The 26,930-nt window shown below is 34.0% G+C and overlaps 5 protein-coding genes across 7 annotated transcripts; 4 read left to right on the forward strand and 1 right to left on the reverse strand.

Moving 5' to 3' along the window:
• The first annotated feature begins 2,079 nt into the window (after window positions 1-2,079).
• LOC8282133 (ATP synthase delta chain, chloroplastic) lies at window positions 2,080-2,923 on the forward strand. Its single transcript, XM_002523247.4, has one exon. It carries the CDS (start codon window positions 2,167-2,169, stop codon window positions 2,848-2,850), a length of 684 nt encoding a protein of 227 aa, XP_002523293.1. The 5' UTR covers window positions 2,080-2,166; the 3' UTR covers window positions 2,851-2,923.
• A 1,069-nt stretch (window positions 2,924-3,992) lies between these two features.
• Window positions 3,993-6,978, forward strand: LOC8263470 (pentatricopeptide repeat-containing protein At5g16420, mitochondrial). The gene has a single exon (XM_002523248.4). The coding sequence runs from the start codon at window positions 4,533-4,535 to the stop codon at window positions 6,165-6,167; it is 1,635 nt and encodes a 544-aa protein (XP_002523294.1). The 5' UTR covers window positions 3,993-4,532; the 3' UTR covers window positions 6,168-6,978.
• A 1,649-nt stretch (window positions 6,979-8,627) lies between these two features.
• LOC8263471 (U-box domain-containing protein 24) lies at window positions 8,628-14,511 on the forward strand. Of its 2 annotated transcripts, none has more exons than XM_015721879.3 (6): window positions 8,628-8,954; window positions 9,231-9,352; window positions 9,557-10,924; window positions 11,358-11,661; window positions 12,150-12,640; window positions 12,986-14,511. In XM_015721879.3, the coding sequence occupies exons 3-6, from the start codon at window positions 9,692-9,694 to the stop codon at window positions 13,979-13,981; spliced, it is 3,024 nt and encodes a 1,007-aa protein (XP_015577365.1). In that variant the 5' UTR covers window positions 8,628-8,954; window positions 9,231-9,352; window positions 9,557-9,691; the 3' UTR covers window positions 13,982-14,511. The 2 variants fall into 2 exon arrangements, with proteins under 2 accessions (XP_015577365.1, XP_025013880.1); XM_025158112.2 differs by having other exon boundaries at window positions 9,236-9,352.
• A 146-nt stretch (window positions 14,512-14,657) lies between these two features.
• LOC8263472 (pentatricopeptide repeat-containing protein At5g08510) lies at window positions 14,658-16,612 on the forward strand. Its single transcript, XM_015721880.3, has 2 exons — window positions 14,658-15,663; window positions 15,777-16,612. Exons 1-2 carry the CDS (start codon window positions 14,734-14,736, stop codon window positions 16,383-16,385), a joined length of 1,539 nt encoding a protein of 512 aa, XP_015577366.1. The 5' UTR covers window positions 14,658-14,733; the 3' UTR covers window positions 16,386-16,612.
• On the reverse strand, window positions 16,523-21,554 carry LOC8263473 (calcium-transporting ATPase, endoplasmic reticulum-type). 2 transcript variants are annotated; one of them, XM_048376264.1, is made up of 8 exons: window positions 21,246-21,554; window positions 19,253-20,800; window positions 19,049-19,170; window positions 18,573-18,851; window positions 18,108-18,491; window positions 17,701-17,810; window positions 17,381-17,609; window positions 16,523-17,274 (listed from the first exon to the last, which is right to left on the reverse strand). In XM_048376264.1, exons 2-8 carry the CDS (start codon window positions 20,721-20,723, stop codon window positions 16,714-16,716), a joined length of 3,156 nt encoding a protein of 1,051 aa, XP_048232221.1. In that variant the 5' UTR covers window positions 20,724-20,800; window positions 21,246-21,554; the 3' UTR covers window positions 16,523-16,713. The 2 variants fall into 2 exon arrangements, with proteins under 2 accessions (XP_048232221.1, XP_048232222.1); XM_048376265.1 differs by having other exon boundaries at window positions 21,269-21,541.
• Window positions 21,555-26,930: the final 5,376 nt, after the last annotated feature.

Here is a 26,930-nt window from a genome sequence, read left to right on the forward strand (position 1 = left end):
GAAATCTTGAATCTTATAATTCTGGTTTGAATTTATTTTCTATTGGTCGTTTACTCATGTGTTGTACAACTATTGTTGTTATATTAATTATAAAATTAAATTAATAGATACAATTGAATACAACTTTTAATATTTAATATTAATTTATAAATTTTTTAAAAAATAATAATAAAACTAACTATATTTAGATGTCCTTAATTATTTTAAATGTCTAAAATATTATTAATACAATAATATTAAATTATTTTAAAATAATTAATTTAATATTATATAAATTAATATAATAATATAATTAATATTAATTACTATTTTTTAGAACTAAAAATTTGTTATATAATTAAAAATCAATTTATTATTAAGTACAATATTACAATATAATTAATATACTATTTATTAGGATTAAAGTTAGTGCTTAATTAGAAATGTAACTAATGAATCAATAAATTAATAGAAAAAAATTATAACTTATGAATCAATTAATTAATAGAAAAAGCTATAAATTACACATAAATTTAAATTTCATATGTCAAAATAAAAATTTTATGTGTAAAAAATTAAGCACCCATATAAAAAACAATTTAGGTCTAAGAAATAAATATATACTAGTCGTTTACCCGTACGTTGCATGACCGTTATTATTATTTTGATTATAAAATCAAGTTCATAGATATAATTTAATAAATTTTTTTATATTTAGTTTTAATTCGTAATATTTTAAAAAATAATAACAAACTAACTATTTTTAAATATTCTTAATTTTTCTTAAAACATTATTAGTGTAATAATATAAAAATTATTTTAAAAATATTTATTAATTAATTCTAATATTAGATAAATTAACACTATCAATATAATTGATATAATTATTTTTTAAAATTAAAAATTACTATATAATTAAAAGTTTATTTATTAGTGAATACTAATATTTAAAATCTTATTAAAATTATTATCTAATTAAGAAATTAATTTATTAGTTAATATGGTATTAAAATACAGTTAATATGCTATTTTTAGAGTAATTATTATCTAATTAGAAAAATAGTCATTATCTAATTAGAAAACTAATGTGTTATTTAAATGTTATTTTTTAGAATTAGAATTAGTGTTTAATTAGGAAGGTAACTTGATTAATTAAAAAATTATAAAATTACATATAAACTTGAATTCTATGTGTCAAAATAAAATTTTTATATATAAAAAGTTAAACACAAATATTAAAAAAATTTAAATTTTAAAATTAATATATACTAGTTTTTTACCTGTGCGTTGCATGACCGTTATTATTATTTTTATAATAAAATTAAGTTGATACATAATAGTAAACTAATTAATTTTAAATATTTTTAATTCTAAAATTTTAAAACTTTATTAATGTAATAATATAAAAATAATTTTAAAAATATTTGTTAATTAATTTTAGTATTATATAACTTAATACTATAATTGATATTACTATTTTAAGATTTTAAGATTTTATTATATAATTAAAAATTAATTATTATTAAATATAATATTAAAAATATAATTTAAAATGCTAATTTTTACTATTAAAATTATTATCCAATTAAAATAATTAATTTATTAGTTAATATAATATTAAAATATAATTAATATAATTTTTTAGAATAAAATTAGTATCATTATTTGATTAAAAAATTATTTATTAATTAGTATAATGTTAGAATATAATTAATGTACTATTATTTAGGATAGAATTAATATAATTATCTGATTAGAAAATTATTTACTCTTTTTATAAATTTTAAAAATTATTTGTTAGTTAATACAGTATTAAAATATAATAAATAATATTATTTAAGATTAAAATCAGTGTTTAGTGTTTAATTAGAAATGTAACTTATTAATAAATAAATTAATAAAAAAATTATAAAATTACGTATAAACTTTAATATATGACAAAATTAATACACATATTAAAATAAAAATAGACATATTAAATATTAAACATATATATTAAAAAAAAATAAATTTTAAAATTAATATATATAAATTACTTATTTGTTTTTTCTTTATTTCTTTTGGTGTTTCACTGGGAAACGTGTGTAAAATTTATCCAACATTTCTCCCCACAAGAAAACAAACATTTGAAATCATGTATCCACCACCACCAAGTTCCCAACACGACCTTGTCCTCCATCGTCTCCAATGGACACCCTCTCAAACTCTGTTTCAACCCTCAAGCTCCCTGCCCTTCACTCAAAACCTCGTCAGTTCTACCATTTCAAGACTCCCTCCGCATCTCAACAACTCCCTCCTACTCACTTCACCACAAAACCCAACTCAATCTCCAACAGAAACACCAATATCCAGATCTTATCCCTCAAAAGTCTTACCAATTCTCCATCATTTCTCAAGCCACCTCCCAACACCCACCAAAACCCAGCAACTGGCTACGCTGCAGCACTTCTAGACATAGCCCAATTCAACAATTCCCTCGAAACTGTGGAGAAGGATGTGAAGAGACTGTCAAAGCTGCTACGAAATGAACAAATTCAGTGTATCTTGATTAACCCTCTAGTGGGTGACAAAGAGAAAGGACTAGTACTGAAAGAAGTGGGAAAGAAGGGTAAATTCAACAGCATACTGGTGAGATTATTGACGATGCTAATAGAGAGAAATAAGATAATGATAGTGAATGAGGTGTTGGTTGAATTCCAAAGGATATTTGATGAGTTGAGCGGAACAAAGGTAGTATTGGTCTCTTCTAAGAAGAAGATGGAGGAAGATGCACTGTTTCGGATTGCTCAAAGTGTGCAAAAGTTTAGTGGGGCTGTGAAGGTGAAGGTAAGGAACTTGGTTGATGAAAAGTTACCATCGTCTGCTGTGTAATTGAAGCTCCTTTTCAATGTTAAGATTCAATATATTAATAAAAAAATCAGATCTGGATACGTTTGAGATGTGATTATGGACTGCTGACCTTTTCTGGCTGATCATTATATGCTTAAATCTTCTTCTTTTGTTTTTTTCCGTAAAAGTATTGGTGAGCTTGCCACTAGACTAGCGCTCATTAACTAGATACTAGAACTTGCTGATGAGCCTAAAATGGTTTCCCATTCGGTGCCCATTCGCCATATTTGAACTTTTCTGCTGCCAAGTTACTAAACATGACAGTTTCATGTTCTAAAAAAAAAAAAAAAGTGCATTGAGAAAAAAATTCATTCTTTTTATAATGAGAAAAGCTTCAATAGTTAAAACAATAAAACAAAATTTTAGAATTCAATTGAATAAAATAAACCTAGCTGATATTGGAAAAAGAAAAATAGAAAACTAGCAGAAAATTAAGATAAAGTTAACTATGAAAATGTAAATACTAAATAGTAATAATAAAAAAGACAAAAATTAATTAGGAAAAAATACTAATATACCATGGAAGTACGGTAATACTTCAAATTACTAAATTGAATTCTGAAGGAAAAACCTATTGACATAGGATGTCATAAAGCTATTTATACATATGTATAGTCAATATTTAGATTTATAACTTAAGAGTCAATGTAAAAGATGCAGAATATTAATTAGTATCAGGAACTTAAAGAAAGAGCTTTAAGAAAAAGAAAAGTGATGGATATGGTGTTATCTTGCATGAATGAAAGTTTCATACACTAATTCATATAGATTCTAACAACATCTTAGCTACTTTTGCCATTAACCTAACATTCTTAGAGCAAAACCATTCATTATTGAGCTAACACAAAAGTCTTTCTACATCTCCGTAAAGATGATCTTTTTTTTCTCTATTATTATTTATTTATTGTTTTTAAGGTATACATCTTTTCTTTTTACATATTTACAAGTATATAATAAAATATAATCTTCTTACAAAGTATTAAATAGGTATCCAGTTTCATTTAAAAATATAAAGATAAAAGGGTATCTGAATATTTATTTTCCAAGTAATATTTATTAAATAAAAATACTAGTGAATATTGTTTTTCAAAGGGTTTAACCCTCTTTCTGTCAAAGAAATAAAAACAAAATATCTGCCGACTCATCTCCTTGCTTATTTCTCATGCATTTCATGATATCTGAATAACCTTTCCCATTTGTTTTGTAGATTGCCTATCTGACAATTAAAGAATGGGTTTGGGTCACTGATCCTCCGTCCAAACAGTGAGAGCCCTTTTGTATCAATCGCTGCTATAATACTGTTGCGGATTTTGTTAACTTGGCTGCTCCTGGCCTTAGACTTCCAGTGTATTGGGTCGCCGATCCTCCACCAAATTGAGGGCCCCTTTGTATCAAGACTGCGTCCTTTTCGGACTCTTAATTCAAGTGTTTCATTTCTGGTAATTAAAAAAAAAGAAAAAAAACTTTGTTTGCTTAGTTACTTACGGACGTGTTCACGGTTCCAAGTTTTCTGAATTCCGGTTTATTTGTGGGCAGTAGCACTGGACATAGTCACCACAAATTCTCGTATTGATTTTCTTTTTGGACCATCTAAGAATTAAAACAGTCACTTTTAGTCATAATGCCGGCAATTTGACAGTCATTAGAACTCTAGGCACAACAAAATGCCCTCCCTCTCAGTGACTGGGCGCACAACAATGTTATGCAGCACTCAATCTCGCCACCGTCCAAAAACAACAGCCGTCGCGCTCCTCCACTCAAACAGCACCGGTAGTCCAAACAACCCTCTCCCCGAATCATACACTGTGACCCCCCCAATCAAGCCTTGGCCACAACGCCTCTACCCTAAACGCCTAGTCTCCATGATCACCCGCCAACAAAATCTAGATCTTGCCCTCCAAATCTTCGAATACGCAGGCAAATATCAACCGAACTTCTCACACAATTACGATACCTACGACTCAATTATCCACAAGCTTTCTCGAGCTCGCGTATTTGGCCCCGTGGAACTCTTGCTCTCTGACCTGCATAAATCCCAAATAAAATGCGGAGAAAATATATTCATCAATGTCATTCGCAACTATGGCCTTGCAGGAAAGCCTGATTTCGCTCTTAGAACTTTTATTCGTATCCAAGATTTTAACGTGCAGCGTTCTGTGAGATCGCTGAACACACTATTGAATGCTTTTGTACAAAACAAAAGGTATGATTTAGTACATGCTATGTTCAAGAATTGTAGGAGTAAGTACGGAGTTTTGCCTAATGTTTTTACTTGTAACATTTTGATTAAAGCGCTTTGTAAAAAGAATGATGTTGAAAGTGCAGTCAAGGTGCTAGATGAAATGCCTGCAATGGGTATGATCCCAAATGTTGTTACTTATACAACGATTTTAGGTGGGTATTCTTCGCGTGGTGATATGGTTAATGCTAACAAGGTTTTTGGTGAGCTTTTTGATAGAGGGTGGTTGCCTGATGCCACGACGTATACGATCTTGATGAATGGGTATTGCGAGCAAGGAAGGTTGGCTGATGCTATTAAGCTTATGGATGATATGGGAGAGAATGGAGTTGAGCCAAATGAAGTTACTTATGGTGTGATGGTAGAGGCATATTGTAAAGAGAAAAAAGCTGGTGAAGCACGTAACCTGCTTGACGATATGCTTGAGAGACAGTATGTACCAAGTTCAGCTCTTTGTTGTAAGGTTATTGATGTGTTATGCGAAGCTGGTAAGATTGAGGAAGCTTGTGAGTTATGGAAGAGGATGTTAAAGAAGAACTGCATGCCGGATAATGCAATAATGAGCACACTTATACATTGGCTTTGTAAGGAGGGGAAGGTATGGGAAGCAAGGAAGTTGTTTGGTGAGTTTGAGCGGGGTGCAATACCAAGTCTTCTGACATATAATACACTCATCGCAGGGATGTGCGAGAAAGGAGAATTGAGCGAGGCGGGGAAGCTTTGGGATGATATGATGGAGAAAGGTTACAAGCCTAACGCTTTTACTTATAATATGCTGATTAAAGGGTTTTCTAAGATTGGTAATGCTAAGGAGGGGATTAGGATTCTTGAGGAAATGTTGGATAATAGATGCATGCCTAATAAGTCAACCTATGCTATTTTGATAGAGGAGTTATGCAAAATGGGGATGGAAGGAGAAGTAGATAAAGTTGTTTCAATGGCTATGGCAAGTGGAGGAGTTGATAGCGATTCTTGGGACCTCTTTTTAAATAAGGCTGTAGGTAATCTGGATAGAGGGTCAAAAGCTCTTGATAGCTTTTTCAAGGAGAACGCCCAGTAGAGATCCCTTATAGACTTCAGTGGAGAACCAAAAGCTCTATCCTTCTGCCCATGTGAATGCTCCATGGTACTACCTGGCTTTCCTATGGATTGATGGTTCTGTTTCAGGCGTCAATGGACTGATGTATTGATTAATTGAAGAGAACTGGCTAGTGATGCTCCCCGACAAATTATCACATGAATTGCTACTTTGAGCTTGAAATTTCACTCTCTCAAATAAGATACGAATTGGTAGTTAGTCTTGACGCAAGTTGCAACAAATGTCTATGGAATTCTTGTGTTCAAGCTTCCATTGCCTGCTGAACCTTGAGGCAGAAAAGTAAGGAGTTTGCACTCATTGCTGGTTCCTAAGAGCATGCACCATTACCAATGAATTTATTGATTCCTAAAAGGCTCAGGTAGCATCATTATATAAGTTACCAGATTTTAAGTGTGCCAGCGATAGAAATGAAAGTGAGCAGGGTTAAGAGGCTAACCTGAATCTGAAATTTCTGCGGTCCAAGATTATGTATTTTCTTTAGGTTGTAAAGCTTTAGTTAAAGTTCGAATATAATATATTCATAGCAAGCTGTAGCTCCTCTTGTTACAAGTAAAAGAAAATAGAGGCTGGAATTTGGCAATCGGTGTTTGTGAAATTGCTGTCAAGACTTGAGAGATCTTATGCAACATAAATTCTTAGACTTATCTCTGTACCTGTGCATGTGGAGTATGACTGCAGTTACAGGAAATTACATACCCTAAACAGAATGGAAGGCTTATTTGGATTATAATTTGCAGTAGAACCATCAACGGAGACCCTTTGTATAATTTTATGGTTTCCCAGTCCTCCACTAACCCTTTTTTTATTATATGTTAGATTGCATTTAGATTATTCATTTTTTGACCTCAACGTGTGTTTTAGTTGTTAATTATTTGTATTTTCTTTAACTGAATTTTTTTAAATAAGCCATCACCGAGTCTTTTAATCACTGGCACTCGACATTTGCTCTTCTTTGTGAATGCATTGACCTATTCAATTCGATCACAGCATGCATTGCCGCTAGTAATTATTTTCCTAAATTGTTTGCTCAAATTCCAAGTTGTAAAAGATCAAGAGAAGAAGAAGTTTGTTTTCTTTGTTTTTTTTTTCTCAGTTGAATTAATCAATTCAGTCATGGTCCCGTGGAAAGAAAAATATTAGTAGCCAATTCTATGGATATTTATGGTCCACTAACATTGACAATTCCTTCATAATTGCCAAGTCAGCATGTATTTAAAATTATTTTCATGTATTATATATATATATATAATCCCAAATTGAATCTCAAATTAACGAGATAATACTAGTTTATCCATGCTGTTATGTATTTTTAAAATAGGAATTCATTTTCTGAAAGATTTTGACTTTCGTCCACTCACATTAACAATTCCTTCATAATTGCCAAGTCAGCATGTATTTAAAATTATTTTCATGTATTATATATATATAATCCCAAATTGAATTTCAAATTGACAAGATAGTATTAGTTTATCCATGATGTTATGTATTTTTAAAATAGGAATTCATTTTCTAAAAGATTATGGCTTTCGTATTTTGGTGGATTTTCGAGATTTTTTCAATAACCTATGTTGAGATATTTATATGATCCGATCGATTGTGTAAAGCACGCGATAGCAATGAAACCGGAAAATATATACATAAAAGACAGTTGATAATCAAAATAATCAGTAACCATGGTACATTTTAAGGCTTTTTTAGTTCATACTATATCAGAAATCGCTGGTCCGTAAGCATCATTATTATTGCATCATACGGCAACAAAATGCAATAATTTGTTAAAAACAAAATGCTATTTTAAGTTTGGTAATGGTTAGCGATTAGCTCATTTTAGCAAATGGCACTTAATTAAAATCGCAAAGAAAGCAATGAAAAGAAAACGACGATTCGAAGCACGAAGCAGCACCACACACCCTACCAAAGCTTTCAATCTTACACTCTGTATTTTGACTTAAAATAAATAAATAAATAGAGGGAAGGAAACCAAAAAAAAAAAGAAAGTGAAAATAGTCGGAAAAAATGATTTTCCTCTCATATTGGGAAGGATAAAAGATAAAAAGAAAAAAAGAAATGTGAAGTTTGATATTGTTTCAAAATTAAATTTATAATGAAATTCAAATTCCAAATTCTAAAACTGTAACACAATTTCAACACTATTAAAACAAAGTTTATTGATAAAAATTTTGGTTATTAATTTTATTATAAGGTATAATTAATCAATTGCTAGATCTAACAAAACTAGGAATATGTGGTGCCAAATTATTTGTCTTACAAAAGAAAAGGAAAAAGAAAAAGAAAAAGAGATATGATCGAAATTGTAAAGTCAACCAAAAAGTCCAAAACTGAGAAAACCTTTGAAATATGAGAAAAGGCAAAAACAAAATAAAGGAAAATATGGGAAGACTTCAATTTCATCTAAAAATAATAATAAAAAAAAGTCTTCGTCTTTAGTTTCAGAAATGAATAAACAAACACACGGATGTATGCTGCTTTTCTCTGAACCAATTTTCTATCAGAATAAAAAATCATTGAATGGAAATGAAAAAGGAATATTAAATTTGGTTTCACTCACTGCTTAATTACTTTATTTGACTTCAACCTTGTATATCTTTTTCTTGTTATTTAAAACTTTTATTTTGGATCATTTTGGTCCGGCGGCTTCATTGCAAATTCTTGTCGCATTTTCCTGGAAAATCTCCAGGCAAATTCTGTGCACCTTCCTATTTAAGCGGACGTTTACTGTCTGTACAGGTTGGCCACTCTTTCTCTTTCTGGCCTCACATAATATTAGAACTTTGGTTATATTGAAATTCAACTTTTACGATCGGCAGTTGACTATGTTTCTCTTTGGTCTTACTTCTAGTTTGATTGTTTTGGTTTTCTGTTTTTATGTTGCATTTCTAGTTTAGAATTTGATTGTAGAATTCATTTCGTTGATTTTTCTTACTTCCCGGTTCAACTATGATGTCTTTTATGAGTTAAAACTGTATAATAATTCTGTTCATTCTTGTTTTGCCGGTGAGAAAGTGCAGGGATAAGGAGCAGATAATATAAAGGAAAATTAACTTCCAAATTGCCATGCTTAGTGACTGTTGAACTGTCATCAGAGTTTTGTCCTTAGTTCTCAATGGGGGAGAATTATGAATAAGGTAAGGCGAAACAGCCAATTATATAAACAAAATTTTAACTTGTGATTTTAGTTTTTATCTGCAGTCTTTAATTTGTTAACATGCTTAGCGCACACAAGGAGGCTTAATCCTATCTGTGTGTATACTGATTATATTTTGGAGTTTATTATCAATTTGGCATTTCAAAGTTTCAAGTGGATACTCAAAATTAGAATTGAATATTAGGCTTTTTATGGAGTAAAACTGGAGGGATCATGCTGCTGTGAACTCTGATCTAGATCAAAGTGTCCATTTAGTCTCCTTGCAGCTGTGCTTTTATTGAATGGACGTAGGCAGTTTTACTTTCTAGCTAGCGACAAGATGGTATTAGATGTGCTTGCTGGTGCCTCATCTGTTCCGGCTGCAGAATTCCTTTCCCAGGTTGTAGAGGGCATGATTGAGATCACATATGCTGCCAACAACGTTCTCATTAAGAAAGAGAATTTTAAGGAACTTACCATTTACATGGACAGGATTATTCCCATCTTAAAAGAGTTAAATAAGAAAGATATGGGCCATTCTGAGGGTTTAAGCAAAGCAATTGAGATTCTCAATCGAGAGGTTAAAGCTGCAAAGCAGCTGACTGTCGACTGCACCAAAAGAAATAAAGTATATCTATTGATGAATTGCCGGACTATCGCTAAGAACTTAGAGGATATCACGAGGGAAATGAGCCGTGCCCTAGATATTCTTCCTCTAGCTTCTCTTGGTCTTTCATCTGGTATAATAGAAGAGGTTGTGAAACTTTCTGATAGTATGCAAAGAGCTGAATTCAGGGCAGCTAAAACAGAGGAAGAGATATTGGAGAAAATTGAGACGGCAATACAGGAGAGGAATGTTGACCGTAGTTATGCCAATAACCTGGTGGCTAGCATAGCTGAGGCTGTTGGTATTTCAACTGATAGAGCCACAATAAAGAAAGAAGTCGAAGAATTCAAGAGTGAGATAGAGAATACCCAGCTGAGAAAGAACCAAGCTGAAGCTATACAAATGGCTCAAATAATTGCTTTGCTAGAAAGAGCAGATGCTGCTTCCTCTCCAAAGGAGAAGGAGATGAAGCATTTCACTAAAAGGAAGTGTTTGGGTAGTCAACTACTGGAACCCCTCCGGTCATTTTATTGCCCGATCACTCAGGATGTGATGGTGAATCCTGTGGAGACCTCTTCAGGACAAACATTTGAGAGAAGTGCAATAGAAAAATGGCTTGCAGATGGGAACAACATATGTCCTCTGACCATGACACCGATAGACACTTCAGTTTTGCGGCCTAATAGAACTTTGAGGCAATCAATAGAAGAATGGAAGGATAGGAACACGATGATCACAATTACTTCTTTAAAATCAAAACTTATGTCTGAAGAGGAGGAAGAAGTGCTTCAGTGCCTGGGACAATTAGAGGATCTGTGTGAACAAAGAGACCAGCATCGGGAATGGGTTCTGTTGGAGAACTATATACCAATTCTAATTCAACTTCTCGGTGCAAGAAATCGTGATATAAGGAATCATGCTCTGGTCATCCTCTGCATTCTGGCGAAAGATAGTGATGATGCCAAGGTAACTTTTATTTGATGTTCATTAGTGCTTTCCTATAGTTCCTTTTCTTATGAAGCAATACAAAGTTCCTAGAATCATAGCGAACATGATTATTTTTTTCCTTTTTCCAGATAGTATTAATTATAGATGCATTTTGCATGAATCCGGCAAATCTGAATTGTAATTTCTTGTCGCTGCTTTTTTGTTGTTTCGTTTTTCATCATACTGTCCAGTGTAATTACTGCATTGATCTACTTTGACGGATATTCCATGGAAGAGTATATTCCTGTTACCTTCTTTTGTTCAACTAAATTCTGGTTTCATAGTCCTATAGTAATTCATCTTATTGACTCATAACTTATAGATTTAGTGTGAAATACTCTTTGGCATTCTAGGAAATAATCTGCAGAAGCTATATGGTGCGTCTTAACTTAGTCTCTGCTATCTATTGCAGGAAAGAATTGCAAAGGTTGACAATGCAATTGAATCTATAGTTAAATCTCTTGGGCGTCGAATTGGGGAAAGGAAGTTAGCAGTGGTATTACTGATAGAATTATCAAAATGTACTCTGGTAAAGGATTGTATAGGAAAGGTTCAAGGTTGCATCCTCCTCCTGGTGACTATGTCAAGCAGTGATGACAGCCAAGCTGCCAAAGATGCTCAAGAGCTGTTGGAGAACCTCTCATACTCAGATAAGAACATCATACTAATGGCAAAGGCCAACTATTTTAAACATTTGCTGCAGCGTCTATGTACAGGTGATTTTCTTGCATGCGATAACCTATTTTATCTTCTTGATGAAGCTTTCGGTTTGATTTGATTTGTCAAGGCTTGTTGCTTGCCTCTTTATTTTTATTTTCTCTTTTTTCTCATGGGGTGAGTTGATGCCGAATCTATTTGAATTAGCTTCAACCTTCAGTAAAATAAGCAGCAATTATTTGGTGCGAGTAATAAAGTTAAAATATGCTAATAACTTATGGTGAGACATATGCTCTCCTCTAGAATGTGGTTAATTAGTATAACGATTAATTTCTGAGTCTTTCAGAAATAGTTTACCTGCATAAACATCTAAGTTGATACACAGTGTTTCAACAATTTAACCAGGTGTCTACAGTGGTTCTACCAACCACCTTTAATTTGTATTTTGTCTATTTTATGCAGTTTACGGTTGTAATAGTTGAAGGATACTTCAAAAATGTAATAATTGAACTATATTTCAAAAAGCACTTCTCGTTTGCTTTTTCAGGACCGGATGATGTGAAAATGGCCATGGCGACGACTTTGGCAGATATGGAGTTAACTGACCACAATAAAGCTTCTTTATTTGAAGGAGGCGTGCTGGGTCCACTACTTCAGTTGGTCTCAGATGGTGATGATGGGATGAAAATGGTGGCCATCAAGGCTGTTCGAAACATCTCAAGTTTACCAGCAAATGGCCTGCAGATGATTAGAGAAGGTGCAGCCCGCCCACTTCTTGACCTTCTTTTCCGGCACATCACGCCGTCTTCAGGTTTGCGTGAACAGGTCTCTGCCACAATCATGCATCTGGCTGAATCAACAGTATCTCAAGGATCCAGTCGAGCACCAATTTCGTTGTTAGAGTCTGATAAAGATACTTTGACGCTCTTCTCTTTGATAAACTTCACTGGCCCTGATGTGCAACAAAACATTCTCCGCATCTTTTATGCACTGTGCCAATCGCCCTCAGCTTCAAATATTAAGACCAGACTGAATGAGGTATAAAAGTGGTCGTGCATGCTTCTTTATATTCTCCAGCTATAGGAAGAAAACTGCTGCCTGTTATTGGGCATGCCAAAGGTTATTTTACACATTTAGTTACTAAATATGCTGTTAATAAAAAGTCAGTTTGCATAAGCTAAGCTAATACATGCAATAACAGTGTCTAAACTGTCAAAGGTTATTCTACACATCTAGTTACTTAGTTTGGTGTTATCAGCCCTTCTTCGTTGTCCTCAGTTTTCTTGATCCCTCCACTTAGTATGCCTCCTAGTCTATGTTTCTGTATAACCTATTGTTGATGGATATCCTTATATGGACTCTAACTTGCTTAATCATGAACAGTATCGAGCTATGCAAGTATTGGTTCAGTTATGTGAGCATGAGAATCTAAATGTACGACCAAATGCTATAAAGCTGCTCTGTTGCTTGGTAGAAGATGGTGATGAAGCCGCGATCCTGGAGCATGTGGATCACAAATGCCTTACCACCTTGCTCAGGATCATCCAATCTTCTAATGACGTGGAAGAGATTGCTTCAGCAATGGGCATTATTGCTAATTTCCCAGAAAATCCCCAGATCACTCAGTTGCTTCTTGATGCAGGTGCACTTCAAAAGATTGTCAAGTTTCTCCCGAACAGCATGCAATATGACCCCCATAAGAATCAGTTAGTTGAAAATGCTGTTGGAGCCTTATGCCGTTTCACTGTTCCAGCAAAGTTGGAATGGCAAAAGAGAGCAGCAGAAGCTGGGATTATACCTTTGCTAGTACAGCTGCTAGATGTTGGGACTGCCTTGACTAGGAAGTATGCGGCAATTTCTCTTACTCATTTTTCAGAGAGTTCACCGAGGCTGAGTCGGGCAATATCTAAACATAAGGGGTTTTGGTGTATCTCTGCTCCACAAGAAACTGGCTGCATGGTTCATGGGGGACTCTGTGATGTTCAGTCATCATTTTGCCTTGTGGAGGCTGATGCAATAGTACCCCTTGTGAGAGTTCTTGAAGATCCTGATTCTGGAGTCCGTGAGGCTTCTTTAGATGCACTACTAACCTTAATTGAAGCTGAAAGGCTTCAAAGTGGTAGCAAGTTGCTTTCAGAAGCAAATGCAATCCCATCGATTATAAAACTTCTTTGTTCTTCCTCTCCAACATTGCAGGAGAAGGCTCTAAATGCTTTAGAAAGGATATTTCGACTACCAGAGTTCAAACAGAAGTATGGCCCCTCTGCTCAAATGCCTTTAGTTGATTTAACGCAGAGGGGGAACGGCAGCATGAAGTCTCTATCAGCCAGAATACTCGCTCACCTGAATCTCCTTCATGATCAATCCTCTTACTTCTAGACAATCTTAACGGCCTGGTTTTGACGCATTTGGTCAATGATGGACAAGCCGAAGATAAGTATGGGTTCAGGCACACAATTGTATGGATTTAATCTTGTGCTGGCAGTTTCATAATTAGGCACATTTCTCATCTCAATGCTCTTGCATCAAAAGGTGCAATCTGACTCTTATGATTAGGCATGCGACTGACCCTTCAGAACATAGGGCGAAGCTGCAGTAGAAGAGCATGCTCCTGTTCTGCTAGAAACAGCTTAGCTATTGAGCCCTCAGATTCGAAGCATATCTATGTTATGTTCTGTTGTTGTTGTAGAGGTGGTTCATATTTTTCAATGCCACAGAAATTGTTCTGTATAGTTCTCTTCCGCTACACATTTGCGAGTCACCATTCTCAGACTAGTTAGCCACACTCTTCATTTTAAAAAAGTAGATGTTTGAATTGAGTTCTTTAGTCGTACTTTTAGGGACAATCATAAAAAGAATGTATGTGGTTTAGCAATTTTTTAATTTTAAATACGTGATTTTTCAACAAATCAGTGTATTTAATTTGCTTCTTTAGTATATTACTATGACACTGTCAATTATTGTGACGTGACATACTATTTGCTGATGGAGTATGTTTATTTATTGACTGGACATATAATTTTACTGACAAGTACTTTTTTAATTTACGGGTCATCCTTTTTCTTTTGCTTTGTAAATGTTATTGTTGATATTAGCAGTGGAGTAGTGCCAAAAATTCTTTCTCATCTGATATGAACCAATTAAAGCAAATTCACGCCTATACTCTTCGAAATGGCATAGACTATAATAAAACTCTCACTGAAAGGCTCATCCAAATCCCAAACGTTCCTTATGCCCATAAGCTGATCGATCTTATTCCCAGCCCAAATGTCTTCCTTTACAACAAGCTTATTCAAGCTTACTCCTTTCAAAACCAACTCCACCAATGCTTCTCAATCTACTCCCAAATGCGCTCCAGAAACTGCACGGGAAACCAACACACTTTCACATTCCTCTTCGCCGCGTGTGCCTCTTTTTTCTCTCCTCTCCATGCCCAAATGCTTCACACCCATTTTAAAAAGTCGGGTTTCGAATCTGATGTAATTGCCTTGACCGCTTTAGTTGACATGTATTGTAAATTGGGCATGGTAGCATTTGCACACCGAGTGTTTGATGAAATACCTGTTAGGGATATACCAACTTGGAATGCGTTAATTGCTGGTTATTCAAGGTGTGGGGATATGGAGGGAGCGTTAAAAATTTTCAAACTGATGCCCGATAGGAACGTGGTTTCGTGGACTGCGATGATATCTGGGTACTCGCAGAATGGACGGTATGCTAAGGCATTAGAATTATTTTTGAAGATGGAGAAGGAGAATGGTTTAAGACCTAACGAGGTGACTATTGCTAGCATACTTCCAGCTTGTGCAAATCTAGGGGCATTAGAAGTTGGTGACAGGATTGAAACATATGCCAGAGAAAATGGGCTATTGAGGAATTTATATGTGAGCAATGCGTTACTGGAAATGTATGCAAGGTGTGGCAAAATTGACATGGCGAGGAAAGTGTTTGATAAGATTATTGGCAAGAGGAGAAACTTGTGCTCTTGGAATTCGATGATCATGGGTTTGGCTATCCATGGGAGAAGCCATGATGCCCTTCATCTTTACAATCGAATGCTGGTGAGTTATTTGGTCTTTTATAAGCTTTGTTTCAGTGGATATTGGAAATGTTTTGTGGAAGCAAATTTTATATTGTTAGTAACTATTTTTAGTATAATTTGATGGTAATACAGATAGAAGGAATTGCTCCCGACGATGTCACATTTGTTGGAATTCTATTAGCATGTACTCATGGTGGCATGCTTGTAAAAGGCCGACAACTTTTTCAATCAATGGAAAGAAAGTTCAGGATCGCTCCCAAATTGGAACACTATGGTTGCATGGTTGATCTCCTGGGGCGTGCTGGAGAACTCCAAGAAGCTTATAATCTCATAAAGAGTATGCCTATGAAGCCAGATTCTGTAATTTGGGGGGCGCTACTCGGAGCTTGTAGTTTCCATAAGAATGTTGAGTATGCAGAGATAGCAGCTGGGTCTCTCTTTGAACTAGAACCCTGGAATCCAGGAAATTATGTAATTCTTTCCAATATATACGCATCAGTAGGCCGATGGGATGGGGTTGCAAAACTTAGAAAGCTGATGAAGGGTGGCCAAATAACGAAGACAGCAGGATATAGTTTCATTGAAGGTGGTGGTAAAATCGAAAAGTTTATTGTGGAAGATTTGTCACACCCGAGGTCTGATGAAATATACACTTTACTGAATGAAATTTCAACTAAGATGAAGCAACAAAGTGCGGATAATTTTGAACCTGACCTTGAAGGATTATGCTTAATGGAGTAGAATAGTTCTGCTCTATTTGCTCTTATGATCAATGCGATAAACACAGTGCCCCTTGCATAATTCAACATGCATACGAAAAAAATGATCATTTGTGTTATTTAGATAAACTGAACTCAACTTGGACTTAAGGTCGGACATTAAGGAAGTGTAAAGTAAGCAACGAAATTCGTTACTTACCATTTCTATTCATTGAGATACACAAAATGAGTTATATTTTTCCTTCGTAAGGACGTAAATGTCAAAGAAACAAAATAAATTAATGTGTCAAAAGAATGATTTTAAAAAATCAGCAGAACCCTCCACCCATTTGATGTGTTTTCAAACCACTTTAAGCTGTCTTTTCTTTCGCTCTATATCTTTGACTCCTTCCCCCAAATTTTAGAACCTCGTCAATTAGAATTACAGGAGCTGAAACCAAGATGACGAGAAGCCACTCATTCAGGCTCAACGGGACAACCCCAAATACATCAGCCAGGAATGGGACATAAAGTATGAGGCAATGGAGTCCAAATGACACTGACATGGCAACTAAAAGCCAAGGATTCCTCCAAGGTGGCATTGTAACCAAGCTGTTGTCTTCAGAAAGTGCATTCAGGGAATTGAACATCTCAATTGCTACCAGTACAGAGAGGGAAAGAGTCATTGCCTTCACTTTACCAACAGAGAAATAGTCACAAGGGTTTGAAAAGGCAATCATGCGTCCTCCACCAATTGAATACGGAGCCACACAGAAATTTGACCATTTGGAACACTCCCCCCAATTGCGAAGCTGAGAGAATTCGACAAGTGTATGCCCATCACTAACAAGATTGATACCCAGAAAAGAAGCTTGAGTGTACCATAAGATGAATATCCCAACTGTTGCAAGGCCTACATAAGAACCAATTACCTGCATTGCACAAAATGAAATGTGAGGGACTGATACCTTTTCTTTTCTAACAAAAGTAATCATCCTATGTTTCAAAATGGAGTCAAGAGTACTGATGATAAGATACCAGATATCGAAAGAGAACCCAGGAATTTATAAGGGCATCGTTGCTTTTGCGGGGTGGTTTCTGCATTACGTCAACATCAGCAGGGTTAAATCCAAGGGCTGTTGCAGGAGGGCCATCAGTAACCAAATTCACCCATAAAAGCTGCACAGGTATCATACACTCTGGTATGCCCAGTGCAGCAGTTAAGAAAATGGATATGACCTCTCCAACATTAGATGATATCATGTACCTGCAGATTGAGGACATAGATGCATTCTGTTAACATTTAACGGCCACTATTCAAAAGGAAAAAATAACTAACAAGGAAATGAGTCATGTACCTAATAAAAGCTTTCATGTTGTTGTAAATAGAACGACCTTCAGCAACTGCTGAAACAATTGTACTAAAGTTATCATCTGCCAAAACCATATCTGAAGCTTCTTTAGCCACCTGCAAACGTTGAATGTATTACTACAAGTTCTGAAGATATTATCCTCCCAAGTTCAAGGTTAGACAAATTTCGCACTTTTTAAAATTAAAGGTGCAGAAGTTAATGGGGAATGCCATATCATGGATGCATCATGGTATGAAGTGGCCAAAGTCCATGAGAATTCCATGAATGAAATTTTTTATCCTAAAGTTATTCCTGAATAAAGCAGACAAATTTGCAGGAGTGTGCGCAAACCCACTAGCTAAGGCAAACAGGATGGGATGAATCACAATTAGAAAAATGTTTCCTTAGCTCACCTCAGTTCCTGTTATACCCATGGCTATCCCAATGTCAGCAAGTTTTAGAGCAGGTGCATCATTAACACCATCTCCAGTCATTGCAACAATTTCACCCATCTCCTTCAGCATTCGTACTATTTCTTGCTTATGCCTGGGCTCAGCACGCGAGAACACCTTACCTCCAGGTCTAGACAAGATTTCCATTTGTAGTGAAGGGGAAAGAGCTATGAACTCTTTACCAGTGAAACTTCTTCCTCTGACATCTTCATCTTTATAAAATAACTTGATGTCTTTACAGATTGCTTCAGCAGTAGACTTATTATCTCCAGTTATCACCATAATTCTGATACCAGCACCTCTACAATCCTCGATTGCTTTGTGAACTTCAGCACGTGGAGGATCCTGTTCAAAATGAAAGTCTTCTAAGCTAATAGTATCACGCAGTTAACTGACATAAACCAGGACATTGTAACATTTACTCACCCTCAGACCAACAACTCCTACAAAGATCAAATCACTTTCGATGGTGGAGTAGCAAGCCGGATCAAGCAATTTTTTATGTGCAGGATGATTATCAGTATAGTAGTCTGAAAATTCTCCCAGTTCATCCTTGTATGCCAATCCCAGGCACCGTAATCCTTTAGAGCTCATATCCAAAAGTCTCAAAAGCAACAGTTGCCTGCAAGGCTCATCAATGGGAATAAGAGATCCATCTGCAAGTTGCACATATGAACTGCGCTCCACTATGCTCTCAACAGCTCCCTGCAGAACCCAAAAGCCACATTCATCGCCAGGAACCAGCACAGAAATCAATTAACAAAGCATGCTAAAAACTAGGACACAGGCAGCACAGACATAACAACACAATTCCTTTCTTTAAATTTCTTCTGTTAATCCTTTTTCTTTCCTTTAGTGATAAACAAGGTTGACTAAATATGGCAAGCAGCATCGATGATCACCTTGACAAGAAGTCGATTGCATCCATTGGGTTCCCTGACTATCACACTCATTGCCTTCCGAATGCGATCAAACTCCAATGTGGCAACCCTTTTCGATCTTTTGATCCACCACTCACAACTCCCTACAATAAGCAGAAGGTTAATGAGACTAAAAGCATATTAACTACTTGAACTTGCGTTGTACACAAATATCAGGTTCTTCACCTAATTTCACAGTGCTACGATCAATCAAATAATTTGCAGCAAGTTCAGTGTCACGAATTTTATTCCTCGCCTTGACATCTGGTACTCCCATCTTCTCAACCAAAACCTTAAGAGCTGCCTCAGTAGGCAAACCTGTAGCTCGGAACAGACGCCCATCACAAAAGATGCCAGCATCATTGCAAATTGCACATATTTCTGCCATGGCTTGCAAATTAGCATCCATATTGTAGCAAGTCCAATCAACAATTCCTCCGTCCTTAGGGTCATAAGTTGTTCCTTCCACATGGAAAATTCTAGATGAGGTAGTTTTCCCACCTAAAGTGAAGAATTCTGCCACAGACATCTGGTTTGTGGTTAAAGTCCCAGTTTTATCTGAACAAATCACAGTAGTACATCCCAAGGTTTCTACACTTGGAAGCTTTCTTACGAATGCATTCTTTTGTGCCATTTTCCTAGTACCAAGAGCTAAACAAGTGGTGATTACAGCAGGAAGGCCTTCAGGAATAGCCGCTACAGCCAGGGCAACAGCAATCTTGAAGTAGTAAGTGCACTTCTCAAAAGAGAATCGGACATTTGCAGGCCATCCATCCACAATGTCCCATGAGAGGAAATTTTTGTAATTAATGATCCATACAACAAGACAAACAAGCCCAATTGCAGTTGTAAGCCTGCCCCCAAATTCATCCAGCTTCTTCTTCAAAGGGGTATCGCTTTCCTCCAAAGAAGCCTCATGTATTTGCTTCTGTATCTTTCCGATCTCAGTGTTCATGCCAGTGCTTATAGCAATACAAACACAACTCCCATTCACAACAGTTGTGCCTGCAAATACCATATTTTCCTTAGCCTGCAACTCGCAGTCCTCAATGAATATGGAAGCAGTGCATTTCGAAACAGGCATAGCCTCTCCAGTCAATGAGCTCTGTTCAACTCTCAATGTCGATGTCCTCAGAACTGCAACTCTCATATCCGCAGGCACTTTGTCCCCAACCTGTAATTCCACTATATCTCCAGGAACAATCTCCCTTGCTGGCATGTCCGGAACCCAATAGCCCTCCCTTAGAACCTTTCCTGATTCACATTGCATCTCCTTGAGAGCTTCAAGTGCCCTTTCAGCATTACTCTCTTGCCACACTCCAACAATAGCATTAAGGACTAAAATCAAAACTATCACAAATGGTTCCACGTAGGCTTCAAACCCAGACTCATCGCTGAATTCACTTCCATGCAAATAAGCTAAAATAAAAGATATAAAGGCAGCAACCAGAAGAATTTTCACAAGCGTGTCATCAAATTGTTCCAATACAAGCCGCCATAAAGGCTTGCCCTTCTCTTTGGCAAGTTCATTCCAGCCATATCTCTCACGCCTCTTCTCAACTTCATATGAGCTCAGACCCTTATCCAACTTGACATTGTACTCTTTCAAACACTGCTCAACAGACCATGACCATGCAGGGAATGGTTTTTCCTCCATTGCAGTTATCTTGGAATTCAAAATTCTACTCCAAACACAAGTTTTGAATGAAATTCTCTCCAAATCATATCATAATCCTACAAAACAGTTGCATCCATAATCAGCGGACTTGAAGCATAAATTTTTACAGTTTCTAAGTACTCATCACGTAGTTAAGAATTAAGCCAAATAAAGAAGAATTCAACTTTATCTAGTACAAAGTAATTAAGGACGTAAATGGATAAACCCAATTAGTTCCTATGTCCAAGTAAATATACTCTGTTTCTTCACAAATCACAACCACCATAACTACTATCATAGCCAGAGAGATAGAGAGCAGTTAATGAAAATAACCATACATCTCAAAAAAAATGACCAACCACCACTAATAACTGATACATGACCACCCACCAAAAATAAAAAGGGAGCAATTATCATAATAAAGACTCAACAAAATCAAAACAACAAAAGTGCATATTTTGCATTAATTAAACGAAAAGAAATAGAACCATCATACTCAAACCATAAATCTCTGATTCTTACCAATGAACGAACTCGAAACTTACTTGCATGTAAATCTTCCAATAATGCCTATGAAAAAAGAAAATAAATTGAGAAGAATAAGAAGAAGAAGCAGGCAAAAGAAAATAAAAGTTGGCTAAGAGACAGACAAAGCAAAAGCCAAAGAAAATTCTTTGGTTCTCTTCTCAGTGACGACCAACAGAAGAAATATATAAAAATATGTTATTCCAAAAATAAAAAGTTAAAGAAATAGATTTAGACTGGTCAGTCTTTTGATCTTGTAAGGCTCTCTGCTTTTTTGAACAAGCATGGCGTTTTTCTGCCTTTCGAAATTTATAGCATATTCTCTTTTTCTTCTAAAAAACAAAAATAAATAATTTTTCCGGACGGTTCTAATTTTTCAAAAAAGAGACTGTGTTTACTGAAATACCCTTAATATTATTTTTTATTTAATAATATTTTAAATCTGTCTAAACTGAAAAAAACATTTATCATTTTATTTATGGGGTCTTGGAACATGTTTGATAATTATTAACATGAAATTTGTACAATGGTATTTGACTAATCTGCAATTATGTCGCATAAGATGTCTTTCTGTACGTACGATCATGCAGCATCCGTGACTGGTTGAATTTGTGAATTGTAGAGTAGTTGTACTTGTACCCGCCACAGCCAAACATGACAGCCCTTGTTTCTTCTTCTAAAACACTACTGATTAATATTACTAAACTTTTCTATTCTCTCAATAATAATAATAATACGTAAGGAAAAAGAAAAATAATTTTTGTAATTTTTCTTTGGATTTACAATGTAGATTTATATGGGAAGTAGACTTTAGCTTGTTTTTATTTATTTTAATGAAATAGTACATTAGAAGTTGATTGTCCTGCCTTCTACCTTCCAAATTAATGGCTGTTGTGAAAATTGTTAAAAAAATAAATGAGATAATCTATTTTATTAAGTCTTGTTAAATGATTTATTATAAAATTCTAAATCAAATGACCCTCAAAATCAAAAAAAATATACTATATGCTCCAACTCAAATATTTTAGTTGTCCTTTTTGTAAGTGGTGGTTTATTTATTCTCAAAAAAAGTGATGATTTATTATTATGAAAAACAAAGTCAATTGTCATATACGAATTATTCCAATTTATGTTTGCTAATAAACATTGTAAATACTATAAAACAAATTATTAAATTTAATCCATATGTTAGTACATACCAATGAAAATAATTAGCAGGAATCTACAAATACATTTCTCTGCCATCCCTCTTTTATTAGAATATAAAATTTAGAATTGTTAGATTAGTTTGAAACATGCACAGCTGCAATTGTAATGATAAATAACTCTTCAATGTACACAGACTGACTGACGAAAATGTTGCCCCGTAACCAAAAGCATATTGCTTATTAAAGAAATAAAATTATATTTGTGCAATTGTCAGGATGATCGATCTTTCTGGGTTTGTGGGAGTAATCATAAACAGAAGGAATTATTTAAAGAGAAAACCCACATTCCAGGAAAGTTCCTGAGCGTTTACCTGCACAGGCACTCGAATTTGTGGAGTGTCAGAACTGTTCAGGAAGCATGGGACCTTCGTTAGGTCACTTTTTCTTAAGCACTTTCATTACATTAATTTATATACTAACAAAGAGTAATTTATAAATTAATGTCTGCCAACTTTCCAGCTGTTTATGACTTTCTACCTATTCTTCTGTCTCTTTCATTTCTTTCTTTTATTTTTTTATTTATTTTTCTTTTCTTTTCTTTTCTTTCCGTTGTTGGGTTCCTCGATGGATTTCCTTCTTCTTCTTCTTGGTGATTGCTGAAAGCTATCTCTTTAAATCGATTCTTTTAATAACAAAGGAAAGAAGTACTAAAAGATTCGCTTGGATTTTTAATTAATTTAATTTCTATTATCCATGAAGTTTCTGCTGTTTAAATTATGCTCTTAATTTTTTTAAAAATACTGAATTTCAAAAATAGGCATTCATAAATAATAATTTTATTTTTTTCTTAAAAAATGCAAATAGTAATTCCAAAAATAAAACTGTTCTGTTCTGCAAGTTTTTTCAGCTAACCAACAAAACCCTCAGATAGCAGATGTTAATGTGTATGCGCCCATTTACTTTCCTCCTGCGGGAAACATGACTTTGCAGATACTTGCTTTGGTTGTCTGACCTAATTGGAAACAGTTAATGCACTCCCAACAATAATCAAACCTGGAAAAATCTGGATTTGTTGAGAAATCCTTTTTGGAAACTAATTTCAGCGAAAGCTACTTTCACTTTATTAATTAAGTAAGCTACTCTCTCTCTCTATATATATATATAATCCTTTTCTTATAAAATAAAATACATAAAAGCAACTCATGCTTTTTGTCACCTTGTTTGATATTACTTGGTCCTCTTCTTTTTCCACCTATTTCCATTATTTTCCAGGCTTATTGAAAAAGCTTTCCAAAATCCAATTGAAATTAAACCATCACAATCATAGCAGTAATTCACCGTAATTATATCTCACGACCAAAAGTGGTGAAGAACTAACAAGTACACATACTTCATTTTCACTGCCTCTTTATCTTTATCTTTTCTTCTTCTTTTTTTTTTCTTTTCCTTTTTCTTCTCCCCTCCTCAAAATATGTAAGAGAAAGTGAAGATCTTTTTCAAGGAAAAGTTTTCCTTCAGGCGCACTATTGAGGTGGAGGAAATAATGCTGCCAAGCAGCTCTTGTACGTTTTCTTTTCTTTTCTTTTGCTATTGCAAATTCAAAGTTTGAATTAAAAAGGTGGCTCTTGTGGAATTCAAAGGCTATATATGATTCAATTGCGTGTTAAATTTCGGAAAGAACCAAATTTGCAGGCGAACGTTTGGCTCCTCATTTATTTGTTTGAAGTTTCCCTTTGCCAATTTGTAGAGCAAGTTTATTCAGTATTTAAAAAAAAATTAAAAATTCTGATCCACTTCTAATATCTATACTTTTATATTGCTTTCTACGCACGAAATTATTAGTCAATCGATTTGGTGAAAAGGTATACAAAAACTAATAATGATTGACATTTTATACCCACATATATTAATTAATAGAAAATCTAATAAAACTCTTCTTGTATATTTTAAAGCTATGTATGTATGGTGTGGACTTAGAATTTTCAAAAAAGTTAAAGAAAATAGAAATAAAATAATTACTTGTAAATAGTTTTTGTTAACCTTTTGATTTATAGGATTGAATTAGTTAATTTTGTATAAAATCTTAATTAAATATCATATATATTAACATGTATAAGTCGTAGTGATTTTGGCCCGTGGTAACGCTAGTGGTGATAGTAGTGGCAATATAAATTATGGTGGATAGAAATGGAATCGTTAGCGGATAATGAAAAGATAATATGAAGTTAAATTTAAAATATATAATTAAAAAAATATATTTTTAAAATGTAAAATAGTCATCTTTAGTTCAATGGATTTTATAAAATTAGAAATTAATAATTATATGAAATAATTACTTTTTAATTTAAACTTGAACCAATTGAAATAACTTGAAATATTTATTTATTCTTTATTTTAATAAATAAAATATTGAAAGAGCTATTCTATATGAAAAAGCTATTATATCTTTTAGGTATTCCATCCTTTTTTAAATTGCTCTTAACAAAAATTATTCAATTCAGTATTTTTGTCACTAAAGATTTCATAGTTATATTAAAATAAATAAAAATTTTGATTCTAAAACAAATCGTCTAATATGGTTCAGAATTAAAAATAGAATAATATTTTTTAAATAAAATTTTAAATAAAATTTATTAAAAAATTTATTTCGTTTGAAAAAAATATATGAGAGATAAAGTAAAATAAAAATAATAAAGTTGAAAGAGATATTTTGGTGTTATGCAATGCATTAACAAATTAAAATGAAATTCATTTAAAAATTCGATATATTTTAGTAGAATTTAGTCTATTTATAGTCAGTTTCATACAAATTTGAATATATAGAATTATAAATCAACTCATACTTTATTTAAAACATATACTTTGAATTTGCAAATAAATTCTATAATATTTATAGATTTTAACCAAACAAAATATTTTTTTCTTAAGAATGAACTAAATCACTTTATTTAAAGCATATACTTCGAATTGAGGTTTACTTTTTCATCAAAGTTGCAGCTTTTTGAAAATTAGTTCATTTTAGGATTGAATCGTTTCAACTAGACATTTGTAGTTCTAGATAAGTCTCAAACACTGAGACTGACTCAAACAGAAATAAATTACACAATATCTAACTTCGACCTTTCATGCTATCTGACATTTTTTCACAACTCACATGGAAATGTCACATGCTCGAGTGGCTTCCTATGTTAGACAGATTTTTAGATAAATATACTTTTCATTTACTCGATTCTCATGCTTTTCGATTCCATCTGACTCATTGATATGTTTTATCTTTGAAGTGCCTAAAAAAATTAAAATCAAGCTTGAACAAATAAATCAAACTGAATTGAAGATAATATTAATATAAAATAGAGTTCAAAAGTTATCAATTTTAGAATTCTCATTCTTAAATTACTCAAATATATTGTCGGCTAGAGATGCTCAAGTTTCCGGGTTGCGTGAAGCTATCCAATGGGGGTGCTGGGGATGGGAGTTTCATCTGTCGTTTTTCAGCTGGCTGCCAAGATAGTTGATGCATTTTATTCAAGGAAAACTGATGATTCGGAGTTTGGAATGGCTATCCAAGATTCTGTGTTTCTTTGCCAGAAGACAAGCCAATAAGGCTGCTCATGTTTTGGCTACAGAGTCTTATGTTCTTGCTTGTCCTTTTTATTCTATGTTTCCACCTCAGTGTATTGAGGGAGTTTTGTTAGCTGATAACATTTCTTAATGAAGTTGACTTCTGGTTTCAGAAAGAAAATATTATTCAAATTTTAGTTAAAAGAATGATATAAGAATTTTAGAGATAAATTCCATTTATATTTGCTGTTGTGTTCTATATCATTCACTTTAAAAAAAAGAAATACATAAATCTAAAAGGAATTACCAAGACAAAAAAAAGGTGTTTACAATGTGTTTAGTATAAATAAATTCTATAATTTTTTAAAAAAAATATCCAAAAATTCAAATTTCATATTTTAATTAAATTCATTAAATTAATTATAATTAAACTAAATTCTAACGTTTATAATTTTTTTATCATATTATCAACAGACACCAACTCATAAATATTCTTCGCAAAGTACTGATAGCTCCTCAAAACTTTTCCAAACTGGGATTGAAGCAGGTTTGGAGCTGTCATTAGGAATTCACAAGGGAACATCCTAGCTGCTACACTAAAGAAATGTAATACTGTTTATGAGATTGATGTTGCTGAATCTATATGGCTTTTCAGCTTGGCTTGATCTTGCTTCTTAAATGGAGTGGTTGAACCAGATTATAACAGAATCTGATGTTGCAGGCTGCCCTTAAATTGTTCAAACTATGTCTCTTCCTACCTTGGCAATGCTGTTCTGGTCATCAAAGATTCTTCCTCTTTATTCACATGTCTAGGCCACATACTTGGGTCTCGTAGCCCAACACTTAGTGTCGGGATTAAGATTTCAATTTCAAAACCTCCTCTATTTGTATGTGAAATCTTGCAAATTTAGCTTTTCTATGCGCTGATACCATATTTTGGATCAGAGACTATTCCTTCTCATTTGTCCATCAC

This window comes from Ricinus communis, chromosome 1, assembly GCF_019578655.1.
Source record: "Ricinus communis isolate WT05 ecotype wild-type chromosome 1, ASM1957865v1, whole genome shotgun sequence".
Classification (NCBI taxonomy): domain Eukaryota; kingdom Viridiplantae; phylum Streptophyta; class Magnoliopsida; order Malpighiales; family Euphorbiaceae; genus Ricinus; species Ricinus communis.

Coding starts and splice junctions, on each gene's coding strand:
- LOC8282133 (XM_002523247.4), top strand. CDS start 2,167: ATGGACACCCTCTCAAACTCTGTTTCAACCCTCAAGCTCCCTGCCCTT.
- LOC8263470 (XM_002523248.4), top strand. CDS start 4,533: ATGCCCTCCCTCTCAGTGACTGGGCGCACAACAATGTTATGCAGCACT.
- LOC8263471 (XM_015721879.3), top strand. CDS start 9,692: ATGGTATTAGATGTGCTTGCTGGTGCCTCATCTGTTCCGGCTGCAGAA. Junction 11,662..12,149: donor GCTGCAGCGTCTATGTACAG/GTGATTTTCTTG, acceptor TTGCTTTTTCAG/GACCGGATGATGTGAAAATG. Junction 12,641..12,985: donor TTAAGACCAGACTGAATGAG/GTATAAAAGTGG, acceptor AATCATGAACAG/TATCGAGCTATGCAAGTATT.
- LOC8263472 (XM_015721880.3), top strand. CDS start 14,734: ATGAACCAATTAAAGCAAATTCACGCCTATACTCTTCGAAATGGCATA. Junction 15,664..15,776: donor ATCTTTACAATCGAATGCTG/GTGAGTTATTTG, acceptor ATGGTAATACAG/ATAGAAGGAATTGCTCCCGA.
- LOC8263473 (XM_048376264.1), bottom strand. CDS start 20,723: ATGGAGGAAAAACCATTCCCTGCATGGTCATGGTCTGTTGAGCAGTGT. Junction 18,852..19,048: donor GCAATCGACTTCTTGTCAAG/GTGATCATCGAT, acceptor TGGGTTCTGCAG/GGAGCTGTTGAGAGCATAGT. Junction 17,275..17,380: donor GGGTTCTCTTTCGATATCTG/GTATCTTATCAT, acceptor TGTGCAATGCAG/GTAATTGGTTCTTATGTAGG.